This window comes from Benincasa hispida, chromosome 2 (genome assembly GCF_027475165.1).
Source record: "Benincasa hispida cultivar pf3 chromosome 2, pf3_genome.v1.1, whole genome shotgun sequence".
NCBI lineage: Eukaryota > Viridiplantae > Streptophyta > Magnoliopsida > Cucurbitales > Cucurbitaceae > Benincasa > Benincasa hispida.
In genome coordinates, this window is record NC_143479.1 from 44,415,227 (window position 1) to 44,439,365 (window position 24,139).

Consider the following 24,139-nt stretch of genomic DNA (forward strand, 5'->3'; position numbering starts at 1 on the left):
AGAGGTAGAAGAAGAAGTATTCACATCTAGAACGTAAAAATGAGTAGGAAAATACATGCCATTAGCTCAAATAAGCATATTTTTAACTAATCCTAATGGCCTAACTAGAGAGTGATCAGCCAATCGCACCTAAATGTCGAAAGGGTGTAGGATATGAAACTGAAAATCATAGCAAACACAAGAAGGCATGACATCTATAACTGACCTAAATCTAACGCAACATATTCATCCCATATGAAACTTAATGGCTGTAGGCCCCCCTAAAAATTAAACGTATTGAAAATGATGTTACTGCATGGATCGAAATTCAAAATTCCCTCGTTTTCATCCATTAAATAATATTTAAGTACTTGAAATCATCCTCATCTTATGCCCTGGGCGACACACGTGCTACAATGGCCAGGATAAGATTCAAAAGGTCCGTTGAGCGCCTCATGGCTATGTCATAATAGATTCGAACACCTGTCCCGAATCAACTTCCAGATCATAATTGCTCTAGTGAATAACTAAATAAAAATAAATAAATAGATGAGAGATAGCAGTTTCTCTATTTATTTGATTGAAGTAGTGCCTATCAAACAGGGAACAAAAAACATACCTAGATCATCATGCTTAATAGGAAGATTGTCTGGCAAAGTTGTCTCTTGTTTGACCACCTCTTCTTTCTTTTCCTGGGCAGGACCTCAACCCAGACTCTCTTGCCCTTTCCAATAAGGCTCTTATCACTATAAGACTGCATAGAGTGCTGATGTTGATTGTCAAAGTTAAAACTTGAAGATGCATGTTAGACGACTTATAGTGAAAATAGGATAGCAATATCTTGAAGTATGATCTATTGGAGTCCCTCTTTGAGTCTCCCAAATCATAAGCACGTAGTGGCTTTAATTTAGGAACTTTAACTAAATGTAGGAATGAGTTGAGTGTATTTGATTATAACCTCGAAGGGCCCCACCGATTAGAGGATCGATATGCATGATAGTTTGTAATGTTAGACTAAGAGGAAAAGAAAAGAATATTATGATTGCCTTTGAAAAAGAGTGTACACTCATGTGCTTAAAAGAAATATCATTTTTATTACGAAAACTTGTAATGTGTATGCAAGAATGGGAGTTAAAAAGAGTCGCCATTGTTGTGATTAGTTAGGACACCTGAGAGTTGACTAGGTACGGTTCCTTGTAATGAACGTATGAAAGCTAGTGCCCCTATGTAAAATGATGCAAGTTTAGGACCCGATATTATAATCAAGGCACCTTAGTGGACACATCACTTTCTTGACATATGTGGATATTAGATGATTAGTGCATGAGCCAGAGTAGGGGGAAAACTGGAGAAGCTTTCTTAAACTTAACTTTAGTTATTGTGTTTTGTATTAAATGTAATTTGCACACACACACACATTGGAGATGATTAGATTTGGCCATGAATGAGCATAATGATAGACTTGTTTGAACGTTTTTACTTGAGTCTTTAGCTAGCTATTCTTTGAGGCATGAGTCACTTGCACACTTATTTAGAACTTCTCTAGCAAAGTCCTAAGTTTAAGGTGGTGAAATGCACACAAAAGGTGCATTATTTGTCTTAGATTTAGGATGGTTTTTTATAGGATTTTATGAGATTTGATGTGTTTGCAACTAATTTTTAGATTTTATGTTCGGGAATTTATTTATACTCAAAATGAGCCAAAAAGGATCAAAATGTGCCTAAAGAAGTCGAATCGAGTAATGGATTGAAGAGAGTGAAGAGAAGAGAAGAAAAATGTCAAAGTCTAAGAGGCAAGCAGCGTAACGTATAGAGCTGCGACGTACCCCTTTACACTTGAAGGCAGTAACTACGATTAGACATCGCACCACAATGTTTCATTAGAGCCTTGCTATGCAAGGCTAACATTGCAATACTGTTATTGATGTTCGTTACAGTGGGGAAAAATCAAACCAGCATTGCAACGCCAGCTTTCCTAAAATAAAAATTCTTGCATTTTTTGAAAGATCTTGGGCTCCAAGTTTGCTTCATCTATATATTGGGATGCTCTCAGCATTTTTGGGGTTGATGGAGGACGAAAAGCCCGACCTAATTTTAGACATAAAGAGAGAGTTTATGCTAAAAAGTTAGAGAACTTGAGGGATATTTTGAAGGTTGTTCAAGTTCCTACGGTAACGATCAAAGCGACCTTGAAGAATTCAAGAGATCAAAAAAGTCTTCAAGAGGACACTTCTTCGATTTCTTTTTCTTTCTCTAAATCTTATGCTTGAACCGATATATGAAAATATGTTTGTGCAAGCTATGGACGGCTAAATTTTCTTGTTTTAGGGTGTTGAAAAAGTTGTTATGAATTTAGATTAAATTAGTCCTTTTCATGGATGTTTGTTGAACTTGTTGTTTTTGAATGATTGATAGCTCTCAAAAAGAGCTATTATTCTTAGCTTAATTTAGGCTCGTTAATGGATTTTATATGTTTATTGTCTTACTTTGTAGGTATCATGCACCGAGGAGGAAGAACCAAGAAATCAGAGTCAGAACTAATTTGAAGTAATTTGGAGGTGATTTGAGCAGTCAGGCTTCAAAAGAGTGAAAATTATAAAACTGCCACTGTCACAGGGTTGCAACGCTAGCTTGACGCTTTACCCTGATACTCTAAGGTAGAATGTGCAGCATTGCAACACTATTTGCAGCATTGCAATACTCTAAAGTTGCACAACACCACAGCGTTGCGACACTACAATTTTTCCTATAAATACTCCCTCCCCCCCGCCGGCCCTAAGTCAATGGATGCCAAATTTAGGAGGCCAAATTGATGGAGGCTGAAGTAAAACTTCATCCTCCTTCCTTTTCCTTCAATTTTTAGTATCTTTAGGTTAGTTTTTATTTTATTTTTGAATTATGGACGTGTTTTGGATTGTATCCCATTGGTTTGTTTATGAATCGATGAGGTAATCTTTCGTTTAGTTCTTGGATCGAACATTCTTGTATTTTGGTGAGTTTTCTGTTCAATTTTTGTGCTTTAAATCAGAATTATGTTTTCTTGAATCTTGTTTAATTTAGAATTGCTTTTATGTGTTGGATTGACTCTCCTATCATGATCGCATGTCTTCGCTAGTTAAATTCAAGCTCGCATGCATCCTTGTAATCATCCATACTTTGAATTTACCCTTGTAGCACTAATTAAATGATCATTCTTAGGTTTATAGGCTAGTCTTGAATCTTTATATCGCACATTTCATCTAGATTTAAAGAATAAATTGATTATTTGAACATGGTTGCCCTGACACTTAATCAACATAGTTAAATCCTAAATCTTAATGCATGTGTTTCTAGTTTTTTATGGCCACTTGGGACCCAATTGAGTCTAGGAACATGTAAGTTAGTTGAGGCACGATCTTTCCAGCCTTAGTTATGAATTAGGATGCTCGATTGGTTCAGACTAATTGATTTTCGAGCTTGTAGAGATTAGTTAATTTGCATCGATTGGGTAGCTATACATGCATAATTCGTATGTTGGCTTAAAACAATAATTTAAATTACATTGAATGGTTGCTTGATCTGAGAACCACATGAATCCATTACCGTTTCATATATCCATTGCACTTTACTTTATCTTGCATGTTTTTAATTTAAAAGCAAAAACCAAACCCCTGTTTTTACTGTTTGTCTACAGTCAAATCTAACCCAAAAGAAATTAATTCTTCGCTTCCCTGTGGTTCGACCCCACACTTACCACTATTGCTATGTCTTTGTAGTGGTAGGAGTAGTTCAGTGATAATATAAATCTTATTTTGACCAGACTCGAAGCTTATTAACGACGTAGGTTTCGGGCCTGTCAAAAATGGTGTTGTTGTCGAGGAAGCAAGCCAATTAATATCATTTAGTTATAATTGATTGTTAAACTTTAAAAACAATATATATATATATATATATATAATATATATATATATATATATTTGCTTTCTTTTGTGTTTACTTGTTTTTCAATAGCAGAAAATATAAATATTTATGTGCTTCAAGGGAGATACGCGGAACAACAGGAAACATCAGGGGTAAGAAAGATTCGTGAGCTTAGAGATCAAATTTCTGAACTAAACTCTATTGTTCAAGTTATGGCTAGTATGCAGATTCAAAATTGCATGGTCCTGAGTGCGAATATTATCCTCCTTGGGAGTTGCCAAGCCAAATGTCATTGCCGATGTCGTATCCGTCTGCCAATCCCGGTATTTCTTTAGAGGATATAGTTAGGGAATTTTCTAATCGCTTGAGTGAGTTTGTGCAGAAGTGCCCCTACAATTATCAAGAACCCATCAGTTTCCAGCAGGATGACCTCTATTTCGAACATGAGGTTAGAGCCGAGCTTCAGAGTCTGAGTGACCACATCGCTCAGATCACTGAATTAGTTAGGAGACTAGAGAAGTCTTGGGAATCATCTTTTGAGGATGCCAAGTTGAGCAGTGGAAATACTTGCATCGATGATTATGCAGAGCATCTGGTTCCTCGAATTTTTTATCAGGGTAAGACGTTGGATTACTTAATGTGTGAATATACTAATGATTTTTCTGAGTGTGCAGAAAATTATTCAGAGCCATCCTACGTCTGTGGCACTGAGGTCGACCCTGTTAGGAAATACGCATGGACCGATTCAGACGAAGATGCTTATCCTCTTCCATCCCAAGAACAAGTTTGTGAGGTTAAGTATGAGTATAGGCTTAATTTGGAAGAATCTCAGGTAAAAGAGTCAAAGGCTCCCAAGCCTCGTCCTGTTCTTTGTGCTGGTATTCCTCTTTTTTTTTTTTATTTTGCTCACCTTCACCTCACAAGTCCGTCGAGTCAGTTGAGTCAGAGTCTTTCTTTCCAATTAAGTCAGTCCTTGAGTCTTTTGATTTTTCATTTTCCTTTTTTTCAAATAAAATTTAAAATCCAAAATTCAACCTGTCTGGTTCTCTTCAAAAGATGAAGAGTCTTATAGCCTTATCGAGCTATATCGACTAATCTAAGAAGAGACCAGATAAATACAAGAATTTCTTTGTACCTTGACAGGGGACGGGTGATAACGGATAGAAATACACGTTATTAAAGCTCAAATAAGTAAAACAATGAGAGAGTGCGACGGTAAAATAAACAATATCATGTCCAAAAGTGTTAAATTAAGAAAATTGCGATCGCATGCGCCCATCGCATAAAAGCAGTTAATTTATTTATTTTGTGTAGGAAAAATATGTTGGCGCAAGTAAAATTGTGGTCCAAGGAATTAAGTGTCCACGACTTGAAAGATTGCGATTGCAAAGTCATGCGATCGTATGCGATCATGAAAAGTTACTCAAGAAGGTGGCCGCATAAAGACTGCGCATCAAGGTGACAGCAAAATAAATCATGATGGGACGGAAATCTGATGACGGTCGAATCTGAATTTAGCTGACAAGCCGTTAAAGCTACACTGTAGCAAGTACACTCAACTTTCGGTGACCATTAATCGGCACATCAGAGCAGAAGATTTAATCACCGCCCATCATTGCAATCATTAGAGAGAAAGGCCATTTCACCTTAAACTCTATAAATACCGAAGACCACCATTGTAACAGGGGTTAACAAGTTGAATTAGAGATATATCATATATAAGTTAAAAATCCGTTAGTCTGTTCACGTACATACTTAGAATTAAAAGATGGAGACGAGCTAGGAAACAAAGAACACGAAAGATCATTCCCGGATAGATCAAGAGACTACCGAAAATCGCTACAAAGGGAAAAAGAGACAACAATTACGAGAGCAAGAATATTCATCTGGACAGAGTTGGAGTGAAAAAGACAGTGTAAAAGGCCACGAGAAGCAAGCCATTGCTTACCGAGCTTCTTATCTTTAAATTCCATTTGTATTTTATATTTTGCACTTTACTTCTAGAAAATGGAAATCTCATTTCAATCTATGTTCAATCTCTCCACACTTTGCATGAGTAGCTAAATTCCCGAATGGGTTGAGAAGTACTTAGCTAACATGACCTAAGATTTACATTTTATGCGATCATCTTATCTTATATATGCGTCATTCACCCTTTAGAAATACTTGAGAGAGTAGTCTAAAGATAGAATCTAGACTTGAGAGAGTCAGATTAGAATCGAGGCTTGAGAGTCAGATTAGAACCGCACAAGCAAGAAATAGAAACTTAGACATAAGTTCTATCGCTATTTACACATCGCACACACCCTAGAAATAGGATATGATAGTATGCGGTCACCTTGTCTTATGTGTGCATCATTCATCATCGCATAGATAAGAATAGAGGCTTAGACATAAGTCCTATCGACTTTTTCGTATACATCGCATGCATCCTAGAAATAGGAGTTATGGCATTTGCATTGAGAAATGACGTGTTGTTATGTGTGTGTAGAATGATCACATAATTTGTGCATAATCTTAGGAAGTGTTAGGTAAACCCCTTCTCAACCCGTTCATCGTATACTCATTGTAACTCTTGATTTCATCAACTCTTCATTCGAACTCTATCGCATAGGAAATATTCTTAATCAAAACACCATCGAACTTACTTGTTTTCACCACCACAAGAGAATCAAATTAACTATAGCATATTTACTCAGTAGTTCCTATGTTCGACCCTGGACTTACCAGGAAACCTAGTGAGGCTTATACTTGGGTCTTATTAGGAAAACTTACATGTGCAACGCATAACACATCACCGCAAACTCACACCATAATCGCATCACAATTCACAACGCATCAAGTTTTTGGCGTCGTTGCCAGGGACTATGACAGTATATATTGCGCTAATAGTAAACCTTTTTTATTTTCTTTGCAGCTTTCGACCTCTGTGTACTGTCATTCCTTTGGTAAGGAAAGAAGCAGGTGTCGCATGAGCGAAAGACATGTTCCTGAGCCCAACTATGACCTAGAGATCGAAAGAATGTTCCAAAGAAGACAGAGAAACAACCACCGACAACAACAAGAGAGAAATCCCATAATGGCGGAATAACCGGAAGAAAGAGCCGCAAACGCGAAAAACATCATGGCAAAACCCATTCTCCTGGCGAACAACTGCAATAGACCTATCCGGGACTATGCGTCACCTAACCTCTTTAATTTCTCCCTAGGAATCATGAGGCCAACTTTGGATGAATCGAGGTTTGAGATGAAGCCGATTATGTTACAGATGATCCAGACAGCCGGACAGTTTGGTGGAAGGTGTGGCGAGGATCTGCACGTCCATCTCCGAAGTTTTATTGAAATCTGTAACACTTTTGTGTTCCCGAATATCTCTGTCGAGGAGGTTCGACTCACGCTTTTCCCATTTTCGTTATGCGATGAAACAAGGAAATGGGCATATTCTCTTGAACCAGGGTAGATAACGTCGTGGGAACTAGTTGTAGAGAAGTTCATAAAGAAATACTTCCCTCTTATAGATAATACAAGAAGGAGGAAGTTAATCACGAATTTTGAACAGGAAATTGACAAATCACTCAGCGATGCATGGGCGAGGTTTAAGAGATTGGTGTGAGATTATCCGCACAACGGATTACTTGACTATCTCCAGATGGAGATATTTTATCACGGTTTGTACCCTGCATTGCAGACAGCTGCCAATGTGGCAACAGTTGGTGGTCTGCTTAATAAAACTTATAATGAGGCGAAGAACGATGTTTCAAAATTTTTATATATGATATGTGAGTTAAGAAATTTTATTTCATTACTACATTTGAATATGGTATCAATATATATTTGATTAGTATACATTATAATATTTCATGAGTAGCAAATGACATGTGTAATAAGAAAATAATATTGTCTTTATTTTGCTTTTCATATCTTAAATGAGATGTTACTGTGATCTACTTGATCATGTCTTTTAGCATGTGTTAATGAATGGAATTAATATTGCATATGTGTTATATCTGACAAAATTTATGCATGATTAAATTGTCATGTTTGGCCATTAATTTTCATGAAGTTGAAAAGTATTATTATTACTTTTAAATTGAGTTTGGTCTTATAACTTTTTTTTTTTTTTTTACTATCACTTAGCTTGTTTGTAGTATGAAAATGTAAATTCCATCATTTTTATGTGGTGGCTTGTAGAATTGATGGTAATTTGAGAAATTGTCTAAGCTATAAAATATATGAATATTTTATAAGGACTTTTCATAGGTATATAAGTTAGAACAACTATCTCTGTTGGTATGAAGCTTTTTGGGTCAAACCCAAAAGCAAAACCATGAGGGATTATGTCCAAAGTAGATACAATATCATACCATTGTGAAGATTTTTGGAAAGTTGTTATCCCTAATAAGTGGTATCAGAGTCGTCCTCTAGCTTAGCCATGTTGATATAAATCTTCAAGTGTCCAATGAAGGTGTGGTGGAGCCTCGAAAGTGAGTCATGGTGTAATTCATAGTTGAAATCTATCAAATAGACAATGTATTCTGGTGAAAAGAAGTTAGTCTAGATAATGGATAGATGGCAACTTGAGGAGAGGCTCAGTTGGTCCTTTGTTTGAGGGGAGGGTTGTTGAGAATGTGACCAAAATCCCACATTGGTTAGATTAGAAAATGATCAACATATTGGTCAAATAAGATAGATAATTAATTTGCATGTATGTATTTAATAGACGAGGATTCCAAAACTTACTAAGAGACCTTGAGTTTTGTAGACTCTATATTATGAAAATAAGCTATTAATTTGCATGTATGTATTTAATAGATGAAGATTCCAAACCTTACTAAGAGGCCTTGAGTTTTATAGACTCTATATTATGAAAATAAACTATTAAGAACAAACTAACCTTTCTAAATATGAATCAAACTTGGGATTTGGTAGATCTCCCTAAAGAAAGTGAACCGATTAGATGTAAATGGTTTTTTAAAAGATAAATTTTATTTAATGGTTCGATTAACAAATTTAAGGCCAGATTCGTGGTTGTAGGGTATATGCAAAACAAGACATCAACTATTTTGATGCACGTTCTCATCTAACTAAAACAGCTGCTACAAAGCCATGATAGGATTTGTAGCAATACGTGGCCTCCGAATACATCAGATGGATGTAAAGACGACATTTATTAATGGTAACTTAGAAGAGGAAATTTATATGATACACCCTGAAGGTCTTTTTATTGTTGGTCAAGAAAACAAGGTATGTAAACACTTTAGAAAACAATGTTTTAAAAGTGAAATGTTCTGATTGATGTGTTTATAAAAGTTGTTTAGAGTTGATTGTATGATTATCTGTTTGTATATAGATGATATACTTATTTTTTTGTACCAACATAGATGTAAGGACTTCTTTATGTCAATCACACTACATTGAAAAATGTTAAAGAGATTTCATTGTTTTAACGATACTTCTGTAAGAATACAATATGATACTAGTATGAGTCTTGGTAGTGTCTCTTAATCTAAATATGCAAAAATTATTGGTAGTGTTATGTTTTAATGAACTACATTGCATATGTTGTGAGTAGATTGAGTAGATATACGCATAATATTGATAAGGACCCTCAAACAAATTTTCGTCATTTACTAAGGTTCCTTAGAAGTACAATGGATTTTTGTTTTCATTTCAACAAACTTTAATGGGATATTGTGATGCAAACTGGACAATAGATAATAACAAAGTGAGCTCTAATAGCGAATATGTGTTTGTACAAGAGGGAGAAGCTATTTCATGGAAATAGGCAAACCAAGCATGTATAGCATGATCTAAGAATCTAAATTTATTGATCTACAATTAGCAGAACAAAAGGTTGAGTGGCTTAGAAGCCTATTGGAAGATGTTCCATTGTGGGGGGGCATCAATACTGGTATCTTTACACAGTGCAGGCTATCATAGGAATTGCCAAGAATAGTGTGTATAATGGCAAAACACCTCAAACATGGAACTGTGAAACAGTTGTTGAAAGGAGAAATTATCTTCTTGGAGTTTATGAGGCCTAAGTGGAATTGGGCGGATCCTTTAACCAAAGGCCTAACAAGGTGAGTAATTCTAGAATTTTCAACGAGTGTGGGACTTAAACCTTTATAGTAGTCCATAACCCTTTATCTGGATGGTCTAGCTCTTTTATTTGGGTGGTCTATTGTGATAGACTTGATAGCCCATAGCCCTTTTATTTGGGTGGTCTATTACGATAGATTTAATGGTCCATAGCCCTCTATTTGGGTGGTCCTAGTATGAACTTGATGGATAGAACTAAACCCTTAAACGTCCATAACCCTTTCTTTTGGTGGTCCTAATATGGACTTGATGCATAATTGTAAAATCTCCATAGCTCAGTCTTTTAGTGGTTTGTCTTTGATAGACTTGATGAAGTTGGTCTTAGTTTGGACTAGATGTGAAGTCTTGACTCATTTTTTAGTGATCTATTGCGAAAGTCTTGATGAAACAATAAACGTGAATGTGAAGGTGTGGTTTCCTTCTACGAAAAGTTTAAGGATCTTTTTCTAGATCTTTCAAGTTGATCCAAGGTTCTATGTGCATGGCCTTAAATATCACACTTATATCCCAGAATCAATGGAAATTTAAGGAGTAAAACGTGTTGTTGGGGTCTCAACCATAGTTATTGAAAGTTCAAGAGATAACTCACTCTCTCTCACAAAGTTGTTCCCTCATTTCACTATGCATCGATTCAAATCGTTAAGATATTGACGTTTAAGTTTGATCACCCAATATTGCTAGGAAAATAGGTTTTATAAAATATTTTTTTGTTTTGTTTGCTATATCAGTCATTCATGAGGGATTGTTGGGAATGCCTAATATAACAAAAGAAAAGAAAATGGAAAAAAGATTTTATTACCGTTTGAAATTAATTCTATAACTATTTTAGAATTAATTTCAAAACGGTTTTCTTTTTTTTTTTTAAATGGATCTAATCTTTTAAAAGGTTCTCAATTTTATGGAAAAAAAATATATAAGAAAATCGATCCCTCTCTTCTCAATTTTCTAGCATAATTTCCAAAGATTCCATTTCTTTCTTCGACGAGTGCATGCTTGAGCTTAGAAGTTATGTTAATCTTGAAGAGCAACTGGCATACACGATTTAGCGCTCAGGTCGTACTGAATGTTGTTTTTAAGTTAGTAAATTTTCACGACACAACAACGATCGATATTTGATTCTAACCGATATAATATTTTCTTGAGTTGATGGAGGGCACGTGTTCTCCTGCCCTTTCATGGGTCCGTCCATAAGGAAAGATACAAAGATCTTCATCATTTTGGGATAAACTTTGCTAGTCATTTTTAGTTGAACTCTATATTTCTCCAAATGAGCTTAATTACTATCTTTGTAGAATTGAAACCATTAATTATATATTGGAAAGCCACATTATATTTTGCCACATATATAGGCGTGATTCTCAATAATCATGTTTTATCATTTAAATTTGGTACAACTAATTAATTAAACAATCTTTGAAAAATAAACTATATATTTTGTAGTGAGGAATCCTAAAGCAATTTAATTATGAATCTTGAATTACATCACCACGCCATGTTTTAGGCAACCATTTGATTCTTATTTTAAAACGAATGCCTACTCATTGCATCATTCTCCCAAATATAATATAGTTATATTTCACATAGAATCTTGCTATTTATTTTTCTATTCTTCCTACTTCAATTACTTTATAGCTTAAATTTAACTAACTGTCATTTTCATATTTGATTGGGACTTGTATATCATTTAATGACCAACTTTTATACAAAATGTATCTTATATTGAAATTATTATTAGACTAAATTAAAAAAAATAAAATAAAATAAAAATTACATCTTACCCTTTAAAAAATACCGTTGAAAATAATAGTGAACATTAAACAGTGTGGTGGTAACTTAAAACTCATATTAACGAAATTCTAATACCATACACCATTTTCAAATCACCACCATATTTTTTTCGGTTTTTAATTTTCATCCGAAATCTTAATTTCTACTCCAATAGTAATTTTGGAACATTTATGAAATAACAGAAAAAAATATTGTATTTATTGTTAAAGAATATGAACAATTTTGTAAAATTTACAAAGTTCAAAGGTATATTTCTATTTTAAACTACAAGTTTACAAATTTTGATAATACTATTTATTTAGTTCTAAGCCTTAAGAAGTATCATTTCTTTTTTACAAATATATATATATATATATATATATCATTTCTTTTCTAAGAAAAAAAAAGAAGTATTATTTCTTTTCTAAAAAAAAAATCATTTTCATCTCTAAATTTGAATTATGATATAAATGATGATGTACTAAGTAATAAGTATATTGAACCAATATGGGCTATTTTGACATGATATAATAGACACATACTGTGGCGAGCCAGTGAACAAAATAAAAATTCAAATCTTTTTATAGTTGAGGATTTAATGTTTTAACCAGTTTAAGTGTTTTTCACATTGACAAACATACCTTTTTTAAATGAACAATTTATATCAACTCTCTTTTTATATATACTACGCCACTCTATTTTGTCCAAACCATTTATTTTCTCTATCATTTCTATCCATCACGACTCTTTCACTTAACAAAATAAAGTTATCTATATCTTCACCTATTTTGTTATGTTTTAGTTGGTATATAATATTTTCTTTTATTTATCTAGTTGGATATTTTGTTTCTAATTTTATTGGTGTATATTTGACCCCGGTCTTCTTTTCTTTTTGGTTGCAGATCTACTGGGATGATTCTTGATTCTTTCCTTATGTGTGTTGTATATGGCTCTACTTTTTCTTTTGAATTTAGGCCAAGTTGAATGTTGTTGTGTAAACGATTCTACTAATCGTTTGTGTGAAAGTGATAATCATCTAAACCTACAGTTGATTTCAGTAAAGAAAATAAGGTGAACTGTTCGTTTGAATCCTGGTTCGTTCAAGTCAGTTTATTATCACAGGATCAAGAAGTATTGGTTGAGAGAGTATTCAACTAGTGAGTGAAAAGGGGTGAAGTCGTTGCTGGTTGCATCAGATTTAGGGAGAGCTTGAATCTGTAGACTCATCTGTAGCAGTATCTAAGTTAGGAGGAGCCTAACCTGTTCACTAGTAATCACTTATGTGTAAAATTGATTGTGTGCAATCTTAGTTGAATTATATGGTGTAAAACTAAATTACATTCTAATGGATCTCCTTTGACCAAGCGTAAAGCCTCCCAGACGAAGGTATTGTTACACTAAAATGGGTTAACAACTCCTTGTGTCTCTCTTCTCTTTTTCTCATATCTCTTATCTAGTGTCTTTAACTATGTCAGTGACATTATTACCATCTTGTAAATTATTAGTGATTTACCTGTTTTTAATGCCTATTTAGATTGACTCTCTGAAAAAAGAAAAATGCTTCTAAGTGAAAGTAAAAAAATTAATTAAACACTTAAAAAGATAATAAAATAATCCTTGATAATGCTAAACTAAGTTGTGATTCGTTAAATTACTTACTTAGCAATGTTGATTGGTACACAAATCTCTGATTAATTAAGTAATACCACTAATAAAATAGAATCACAATCGAAAAGTTAAAATTATAATTTAAATTTTACTTAAATAACTTAATTATTTGCAAACTCAAAAGAAGGTAAAGTTAAGGAATAACTCATAATGACATAACTTTTATAATTTTTTTAGTGAATATTTTCCTCGATAAGTTGACTTAATATTTCAATATTTGACACGTAAACGTGACAACAAAACAAAAACAAATAAATAAATGGGGAATAAAAATAATGAGTTATGATTAAAGTTTAAAAGAAAAATATAATAATAAAATGGGAAACAGATGGCATTGTTAATGATTTGTGGAACAAATAGCTGGAACCTGATGACTCATAACGTTAGGTAATCAACATTATATATTCTTCAACCAAGCAAAAACAAGTTCAAAATTGTCTTTTTTTTTCCAATATAATTTTAAGGGGAATTCCTACTTTAATAAAAAGAAATTGAAAATTAAATGCATGTCTTTAGATTTTACTTTTTTTTTTTTTTTTTTAATAAATATGTCAAAAAATTTATACTTGAAAATTTGATTTGATATCTGATTTCTATATGATTGTCACACCTATAATTACAAAAAAATTGAAGTCATGACTTTAATTTCTTAAAATATATTTGTCATATAATATAATTTTTCATAATTTTAATTAATTAATTAAAAAAATTTCAGGTGCATATTATGCTACTACACCCATGTGCATCTTATTCAATTTTCCAACCACATGGTGTGTCATCTCACAATTTTTTTCATGGGATTACATTAAGTTGCACAAATATATTATTTCAACTTTTCATAGCATTTGAACACATTATTGATGCAGAAGTTTATGTTAACAAAAATACTTCAGTCTAGTACATACATCATTTAATTGTCCAATCACATTTTTCAAGTACCAATTTTTTTAAAAGAATATTTTTAGAACTGCAAATATATTCTCAAAAGAGCCTACTTTGATCCACCAACAAATAAAGGAAAAAAAAATCCCAAACTTGGAATCTAGATTCAAGAACACCTAGCTTACAATCACATCAACAACTCCATTCTACATTTCATTAATGTATTGAAAACACTAAATATAAGGAAAAAAATGTGCTAAACTATAAATTTGGTCCCTATAATTTAAAGTTAAAATTTAGTCCTTATAGTTTGAAAAGTTAGAATATAATTCTTATGGTTTACTAAAATTTGATAAATAGTCCATATGATTTGTTAATAAATAGATTTAACTATGGCTAGTGAAGACTATATGAGATGATTTTATTAAATTATAGAGACTAAATTTTAATTTTTTTAAAAAAATAATTATAGAGACCAAGTTTATAATTTAATAAAAAAATGAATCAAAATATTTGCAAATAACAGTAAAATATCACAACTTATCTACAATGGATTATTATTTGTATTTATCTGAAATATTTTGTTATTACTTATAAATATTTTTAACAATTTAATCGTTTAAAATATATATATATATATATATATATATATATATATATATATTAACAAAATTACAGTGTGAATACATAAAAGAATAAAAAGAATTTCGTTAAAAGTAATATATAAGGTGATTGGGTTGGTCGGTGTTTACAGATGAGCGAGTGGGTGTCAAAACACGGTAATTTTGGTAGGTTCATCGAAAACGACACACATCGCTAGACACGTGTCACTTGCTAAGGTATGTCACTCTCTTTACGTGACTGTCATTTCAAAACAACCTCCTCACTTAGGACCACAATTCTCTTCATTTTTATTTTTTTTAATATTCATGATATTCTTTTTCATCTACATGTTTCTATCATTTTTTTTTTCTTTGTAATTAATGTGAAACTATATTTCATTCTTAATATTTAGAGGCGTCTACCCGATATTAAAATATTGATGTTTGTTTTCTTTTTTAAAAAAATTACAAATTACAAGTTTAAATTATAAAAATATCTAGGTGCATAAGAAATTTATACGATAAGAAAAATGGAGATATTGTTTTTTTTTCAAAAAAAAAAAAAAATCCTTTTTATATAAGAAGTTATATAGTAATAAAGATTTTTTCTTGGATATCAACTTTTTCAAATATTTTTTATTAATGTTTGGCTGACGTTCACCTTCCTCATATATATCTTACTTTTTAGGCGAGTACTTTTGTAGAATTAAAGTGTACGTGAAGATATTCTAATCTTACTTTAAAAGAAGACGAATTAAACCCACTTGAGTAAAAAAAAAATTATATATATTGAAAACTATATGTATGTAAGAGACAAACAAACCAATAATGGTGATACTTTTTGTTTGTCACACTCTCAAAAGCTAGCTACCATCTTGGATCTTCCATCTTACTCTTACGCGTAGTTTTCTTCCATATATATAATAAATATATACCAATTTAGACTCCATTACCAAATCTCATCACAAAAAGGGAGAAATTAGCACATCTCTTTCTTCCTCCATTGCAAATAAAGATTTAACTTTGAGCTGCCTTGAACCATGGAGATGGCTAATGACAAGAGTGAGGGAGTTTTGGCTCGTTGGGGTGAGGGACTCAAAGCAAAATTCTCAAAGCTAAAGGCAAAGGTGATCGAGTTATTTAGGAAGACAAAGAAACTAGCCAAGGATGATCCAAGGAGAATTGTTCATTCTCTCAAAGTTGGCTTAGCCCTCACTTTGGTGTCCTTGTTCTATTATTTCGAGCCTCTCTACGATGGCCTCGGTGCATCCGCTATGTGGGCTATCTTGACCGTCGTGGTTGTCTTTGAATTCTCCGTAGGTAAGTAGGTCTTCATTTCTGTTGTAAATGTTAATAAAATAGATGTCTTAACTACTAAACTATATTTTGTCAATTCTATCGTTGTAATATTTGTCGAAATAGGAGCAACACTTGGACGAGGATTGAATAGAGTTTTGGCGACATTTTTCGCAGCGGCTTTGGGATTTGGTGCCCATTTTTTGGCGGATTTGGCTGGAGATAAAGCCCAACCTATCATGCTTTCACTCTCTGTTTTCTTTCTTGGTATATAATTCTACTTTTAAGTTCTTTAAATGTGTAGATTTTCTTTATTCAAAATATTAAAGACGGACGTACGTATACACACACTGAGATATATTAGCATAAGTGAAGAATGAAGATTCACACTTTTAAAAGTTCAAACAAAATAATATGTGTCAATTACCTCTAAATAATATCAATATGGAATACTATATTATATTTTATTTTTTAGTCATGATACTAGTCATTATTTTTATTCATAATTTTTCTCATTTTTTTTATATTATAGCTTTTACGTTATCATCTTTCTTGATATAATTCTCAATCATTCCAATTAATATAAACATTTTAAAAGAAAATCTGATAATAGAAAGTGTTTGGGAATATAATTAGTGGGACATCTAGAATTTTATTGTATTTTAGGTGATGGAAAATAGTAATTATTTAAACAATTATGATTGGAAACTTGTGTACAAAGTTCATTTTTAATCCGTCTCGGAAAATTCGTAAGCAAAATAAGAATAGAGTAATCTCAAATTGCATCATTCTCCATGTATGCTCATCAATATTTCGCAAAGGGAAAAAAATATAAATAAATATTTTTTAAAAGAAAAAATTTTGTCCATGATAATTTGTGATTGGATATTTGAATGAGCTATAAAAAGATAACTTCAACTTGATACTCAAATACAGTTTTAATTATAAAATAAAATATAACGAGACCTAGATTTTAATGATATATATATATATATAGGAAAACTAAATTATGAATATGATCCCGAGGAGTTCAACTTAATTTTAATTTGGTTTCTATAATTTTAGAAGTTTCAATGGTCTAATTTTGTCATTATAATTTAGTTAAATCGCATATATTGACCTTAGTCCATCTTACCTCAAAACCCAACCATTTTCCTTAGTTTTTCATTGGCCCTTAAATCCTAATAATAATAATAATAATAATAATAATAATAATAACAAACAAAGAGTCGATTGTCATATAAATAAAAATAAAAGATATAATAAAATAAAATCAAAACTAAAATTTAAAAAATAACTATCTTAAAGGAAAAATTATCATATACGTCTTAATCAATCAAACTATGTTTAGATTTGACGCATGCATATTTGTATATATCGATGATACAATTTGACTATGAATATGTAGCTACAATAACGACATTCATGCGATTCTTCCCTCGAATAAAGGCGAGATACGACTATGGCTTCCTCATCTTCATCTTGACCTTCTGCTTAGTATCAGTGTCGGGATATAGAGAAGACGAGATTCTTAATGTTGCGTACAGGAGAGCTCTCACCATTCTAATCGGTACCTTCATTGCCATTCTCATCTGCATATGCATATGCCCTGTTTGGGCTGGTGATGATCTTCATTCTCTTGTCTCCAATAACATTGAGCTACTCGCCAACTTCCTTGAAGGTATGTTCTAACTCTTTATCTCTCGACAATAATGTGGCTGATAGCTTTACATCCTTTAACCTATATAAAAAAAATAATTAAAAAAAACCATAGAAAGTACCTAGGTGGTTAGGGACATGCATACAAATTTTAGAAATCTATGTGAACAAAAACATGTGGTTGCCCCCTAATAGCTGCATGTAAGTTTGAAATACAGCTTTTAATTTCTCTTTCATATATCTAACCATATACGATTGGTAGTTTTTATAGAAGAAACGATTGAGTTTTTGAATTTTGACTTGTAACGACTTATTCTTGTATTTTCAAATTTTTAATAATTTAGTCAATAAATTTTAACATGTAACAATTCAGTTCTTATACTATCAAATTCGTGCAAATGTACATCTTATCATAAAAAATTTCAACAAACTTAATTGTCAATTATGATTTTCAATCAACTTAGCCTTTATAATTTATGAACAAATTCGACCATTCATCAATTTATCAATCCACATGCATAAGATATTACATTAAATCTTAATTGTATTTTTCACTATATAGACTAAATCTTTACAAATTATAATGTACATACAAGGGCTATAAATTAATATTTATTAAAGTTTAGTGACTAAATCAAAGTGTTATTTTCATTAAAGTTCAAGGTCTAAAAGTGTTTGTTGGAATGCATTGAATCTGTTGTCTGGCACTTTGAGCGACCTACTATAGGGTCTCACTATTTAGCATTATTTAATTATGTATAGTTATTTACGATTATGACCCTAAGGTTTATATGTGTGCACTATATAAATTCTCTAATCCTAAAGGTTCTATTTGTTCTGTAATTTATAATCATTCTCTCCAATAAAATTGTTCTCACTCAGCCTCGAAGAGGTAGATAACACACTATTAGTGAAACACTTAAATTTGTGAATCGATTCTCTATTCTTTTTATCTTTTCTGTATTCTTTGATTGTAAACGAAATACGAACTTAGTTTTGATGATACCTTTGTTTGTGTTTTGCAGGTTTTGGGGGTCAATATTCAAATGAATGGAAGGAAAATGAGGTTGTTGAAGAATGTAAGAGTGTTTTGACATCAAGACAAACTGAAGAGTCACTTGTTAACTTTGCAAGGTGGGAACCAGGCCATGGCACCTTCAAGTTTCGTCACCCGTGGAAGCAATATCGCAAGATTGGAAGCTTGACAAGACAATGTGCATATCGACTCGAATCTCTTAACACCTACCTTGTCACTGAATGTCAAGTAAGAAACTTTCTCTATCAAAAGATTTGATCCGAAAATAGTTTGGATTTCATTCTATAAATTGATCGTTTTAGTTTAATCCCTAAGATTAAACCTTATTAGATGACATGTTTCTATTTAAAAAGAAGCGGTATATCAATTATGCGTTGAAACCTTAATTATGGTAGAATTCACAAATTTTCATTTGTTTCATGCAGACCCCATTACATATCCGAGACCAACTTAAGGAGTCTTGCTCAAAAATGAGCATTGAATCAAGCAAAGCTCTGAAGGTCCTAGCATCTGCCATAAGAACGATGACTCGACCGACGTTTCCAAATCCCCACATCGAGAGGTCAAAAGCAGTGGCGAAGGACCTGAAGGCAGCGCTGAAGATCAGGCCGTGCGACAGCGGTATGGATCTCCTGGAGATTGTACCGATGGCGACTGTGGCTTCTTTGCTCATTGATTCCATTTCTTGCATTGAGAAGATTGCAGAATCAGTAGGTGAATTGGCCTCACTTGCAAATTTTAAGTGTGTGGAAGTTGGGAAATCAGCTAGTATGAAATTGGAACAACATCAGGAGCAAAAGTTGCCAACTCCAGCCATTGTTAATGGCCATTGTCATGTTGTTACTATTGATTAGTGATAAAGATAATGCTTCTTTACCAAATCAATGTGTAGTTGAAATTGTAACTTCATTCTTAACCATATTGTATAATAAGAGATTTAGGAACAACCATTCAAAATGACTAGATTTTATAATACAGATTAATAGTCTAAATTATATATGACTATGTTGGTATGAAACCTTTCATACCACCTCCCATTTCTTTTGAAATTTTAAAGTGAATCTAATACATAATATACACCCACGTTAAGGAAGATGTTGTAACAAGATAACGGATAAACAGAATAACCTTAATTAATATCAAACAACGCAAGAGGAAATAAGATAGAAAGACATAAAGTTGATAGCCCAAGTCGATGCAATATATCACCTACTATGGGAAGCCTGTGTGCTTGGTGAAAAGAAATTTCACTATATAGAGTTCAGAGATTAGAACAAAGGTTATTGTAGAATATTCCATCTACAATAACCCACATGATCAGTGATATTTTTTCTTTAATTATTATTTTTGAATAATTGCAAAAGATAGCACTTTTAGGACTAATAATTAAGTGTATAGTTGAAGGGAATGAACAATTCATCCCACAAGGAGAAACATTGGATCAACTTGTTTTGATTTAAAATTAAACAAAATTACAATAGAGTTAAACAAATAATCTTATGAACACATTGGCGAATATTCTTGCGCTCCAACTCTACTTAGTAGAATCTCCATCTCCACCACAAAGTCTTCCTTTATTATGACTCTAACAAGGAATGGCTTGTTTTATTTTCAGCTATTGATGATCAGAAGGAACTGAATGCCATCTGATGCATTTCCCTTTAGGTAACAAAGTTCACTTTCTCTTTAACATCCCACACCTTTTTATTTATTTATTAATAATATAAAATTTTTCCTTTTTCAGTAATTGTCCTTAGTTGAAGGGCATGTTTAGAATTTTGAATATAAAGTATAAGTGCGAGGATTTAAATGTTGTCATGGAAATTATTCAAAAAATATTCAATTTTCAAATTCAATTTGAAAAGTTATGGTAGGAATTAATTATTTTGAAAAAAGAAAAGGAATTAAATAGTATAAAGTGGGTTAAGGAAAGGATTTAATTAGAGTTATACTATTTTCCTTTTATTATTATTATTATTATTAGTTTTTTTTAAAAAAATAAAAAGGGCACCCCCCCCATCTCCTTCACGTGTCTCTCTCGCTGGAGCGCCCCGCCCCTCACAGCCGTCCGCCGCTGCCAAGCCCTCCTCACAACCCAGACTCGCCTTTCTTATCAGATCCGGCAGGCGCACCCTCCTCCCCAGATCCGGTAGGCGAACCCTCCTCACCAAATCCGGCAGACGTGCCATCGCCCACCACTCGAGCCAGACCTGCCGCCGACCATCACGGCTCCCTCACTTCCTCCCTTCGCCGCATAAGCCATCAGACCTGCATGCCGCCAGTCGCACCATTGGATCTCGCCCAGTCGGTCTGAATCGCCGCCGCCGCTCCAGCCCCTAACTGCCGCACTCCGTCGCTGTCTCCTAGCAGTATGAGCCGCTGCCGCCTCCGGCCGGTTCCTCCACCGTCCATCGTCGCGCTGCCTATCTTCTGTTGTGTGGGTCTTCGTCGGACTCTTAGATTTTCGTAAGATCTATTTTGTGGTTGGGTTTCTTGAAAGATTTTGGATGTCCCCTAAATTGGATTAAAGATTAAATTAGTCGCATTATCTTGATTTTAGATTTGAGCTTGGGAAATTACAGCAGCGACTGTCCAGCAAATTCAAGATCGTTCGACAAGAGTTTTGGTAAGAGTTATAGTCCTTATTGTTGGTTTTTGGGCACACTTTGATTACTGAATTAAGTTGACTTAACCCTTGTATCTTTAAGGTTCCAAGTTGTCATCCATTGGGAGTTAAAATCTGTTGGAAGGAGATTTTGGAGTGGTTGTTAATCAAGTTCCTTGGGTAAGCTTTTAGGGTATTGTGGTTTTGAATCTGAGATATCACAATTATTATTGGACTGAAATTTTATGGTTTTATTCGTATGGTAGGGTCGTTACTTCAAATCGCGGTCATCGTTTGGTTGTCGGAGTTTATCTATGGAATTTCGATTAAGGTAAGTAATCTTACCATTGGAACTGCCCACGTGCTAGGTTTTATTTGTACTCTCATGATAAGTGTATGTTATGGTAAATATTAGTATGTTGACTGATAGTATGACCTGAATAAAGTATGTTCTGGCACAGGTTCTGTTTTGTTTAAAGATACACCTAAGCACTTGATCGTTAGTATGTGTTTTCATATGTTGATATCTGATCTACTGGTGTTGAGGCATACTTGCATGCTGTGGAATTATGATGTAAGGTATACATGAATGTAGTATGATATGCTGTTAATAATCATGTGTATGTGATGGAGCCATGGTATCAAGGATTTTCATGTATGTTCTAGAATTGTACAATGTTGATTCTTAGAACGTTGAGACTGTGTGAATATCTTCATTGATTAGTTAGATGCTCACCATTTTGTGTTTCCTTTGGGATTCACCAGTTTTGTATTCCCTTCGGGGTTCACCAGTTTTGTGGGCATACATAACTACAATATGATAGGACTCAGTCTCTTGTTTGTTTCATATGTTTATGTGCCATAGGTCGGTATCTATAGGATATAGATGCCTAGCCTGACCCCAGTGGTGGGGTTACTTACTGAGTATTCATGCTCATTCTTTCTTATGTTGATGTTTCAGGTAAGGGTAGGATGCACCGACGATGGCGCAGCGGAATTCGTGATCGTGCCACTGGGACTAGTTTTTATGCTTACGCATCATGACATTTAGAGTCTTTATTTTTTTTCCTTAATGTTTAGTTTTACTGTCTTAAACTTATTATTAAGGAGTTTTACTGTCTTAAACTTATTATTAAGGATTATTTCTTTTATATACTTTTAATAGTCTTTACGAATTATGGGTACCCTATTATTGTTTTAACAATTGCATTTAATAAATATCTTTTGAACTTCTCTTGTTTAATTAACATTTATTTCAACATAACTGAGCGTCGTTTTAAATTTTATGCATGCATTTATTTTAGTAACGATCTAACCTATGTCCGAGGGGGTCGGGTTGTTACAGTTGGTATCAGAGCCCATGTTTTGGGTTCTGTAGACTAACTTACTATGTAAGTCTAGATAGTCCCTATGGCCAGTAACGGATTCCTCGTTATCGCCAGGTACGTTCTACTAACGAAAGTTTCCATTTATATATGAGGATAATGATATAGTGTTTTAAATGCATGATGTCTGAGAAAGGCCTAGAAATAGTTAGTTAACGTACGAATTATGACAGGACATGGCACCTAAACATAGAACAAGAAAAACAGTTAGAGAAGAAATGCAAGCAGAGAGAGAGGGGAGTAGTCAAACTGCTCCGGCAGCACCAATTCCGCCTATGACCCAAGTGGATGAAAAGGCAATGGAAGCCCGAATTAGTGAAGCTGTTGCAACCACTCTAATGGGGAAACTGCAGGAACTGATCCGTAGCACGATGCCAGGACAGCCTGACAGACTCAGGCTTAGGAGGAACCGGTGCCACCCGAGCCGTTACGACAAACCCGTCTGCAGGACAAGGACACGCAGGGCCTGTCTCTCGAGGCCAAACATTTAAGGGATTTCCGGAAGTATGACCCTCGCCCCTTTGATGGATCGTTAGAGGACCCCACAAGGCAAAAATGTGGTTGTCATCCATCGAAACAATTTTCTATTTTATGAGGTGCCCGGAAGAGCACAAACTGCAATGTGCAGTCTTCATGCTGACTGGTAACGTGGCAATCTGGTGGCGGTCGGCAGAAAAGATGATCGATATTGGAGGTGAGCTTGCAACCTTGGAACAGTTCAAGGAATGTTTTTATGAGAAGTACTTTTTGGCCAACACCCGATACAATAAGCAAGTAGAATTCTTGAACCTGAAGCAGGGCGTTATATCAGTGGAGGAGTACGAGCAAGAATTCAATAAGCTGTATCAGTTTGCTCCTAAGCTAGTGGCCACCGAGGTAGCGAAGATCGAGAGATTTATCCAAGGCCTGAGGAGCGGGTTGCGAGGGATGGTGCATGCCTTAGATCTCAAGACATATGTCGCGGCACTGCGAGCCGCTGTGAGGATTGATGTCAACTTCTAGGGAAGAGAGGAATACAGGAGGTCACTCGGGATTGGGACCTTCGCAGGTCAGAAAAGGAAGGCTGAGCACAGGACTCTTGAAAATCAGCAGAGGGGTCAGAACACAGTGCATGCTCCACGTCAGTGGGGACAACAAAGTACCCAGGCTGGGAATGGTAGGGAGGATAGACCGATATGCACCATTTACAGTAAGCAACACTAGGGACGTTGTTTAGCCAGCTCTGGGATTTGTTTCCGATGTGGTCAAAAGAGGCATA

General features: G+C 33.9%; 2 protein-coding genes across 2 annotated transcripts; both read left to right on the forward strand.

Moving 5' to 3' along the window:
• The first annotated feature begins 15,710 nt into the window (after nucleotides 1–15,710).
• Nucleotides 15,711–19,888, forward strand: LOC120071724 (aluminum-activated malate transporter 8-like). The gene is made up of 5 exons (XM_039024107.2): nucleotides 15,711–16,220; nucleotides 16,323–16,463; nucleotides 17,605–17,877; nucleotides 18,881–19,119; nucleotides 19,317–19,888. Exons 1-5 carry the CDS (start codon nucleotides 15,941–15,943, stop codon nucleotides 19,743–19,745), a joined length of 1,362 nt encoding a protein of 453 aa, XP_038880035.2. The 5' UTR covers nucleotides 15,711–15,940; the 3' UTR covers nucleotides 19,746–19,888.
• A 3,548-nt stretch (nucleotides 19,889–23,436) lies between these two features.
• Nucleotides 23,437–23,883, forward strand: LOC150037924 (uncharacterized). The gene has a single exon (XM_090311076.1). The coding sequence runs from the start codon at nucleotides 23,437–23,439 to the stop codon at nucleotides 23,881–23,883; it is 447 nt and encodes a 148-aa protein (XP_090167202.1).
• Nucleotides 23,884–24,139: the final 256 nt, after the last annotated feature.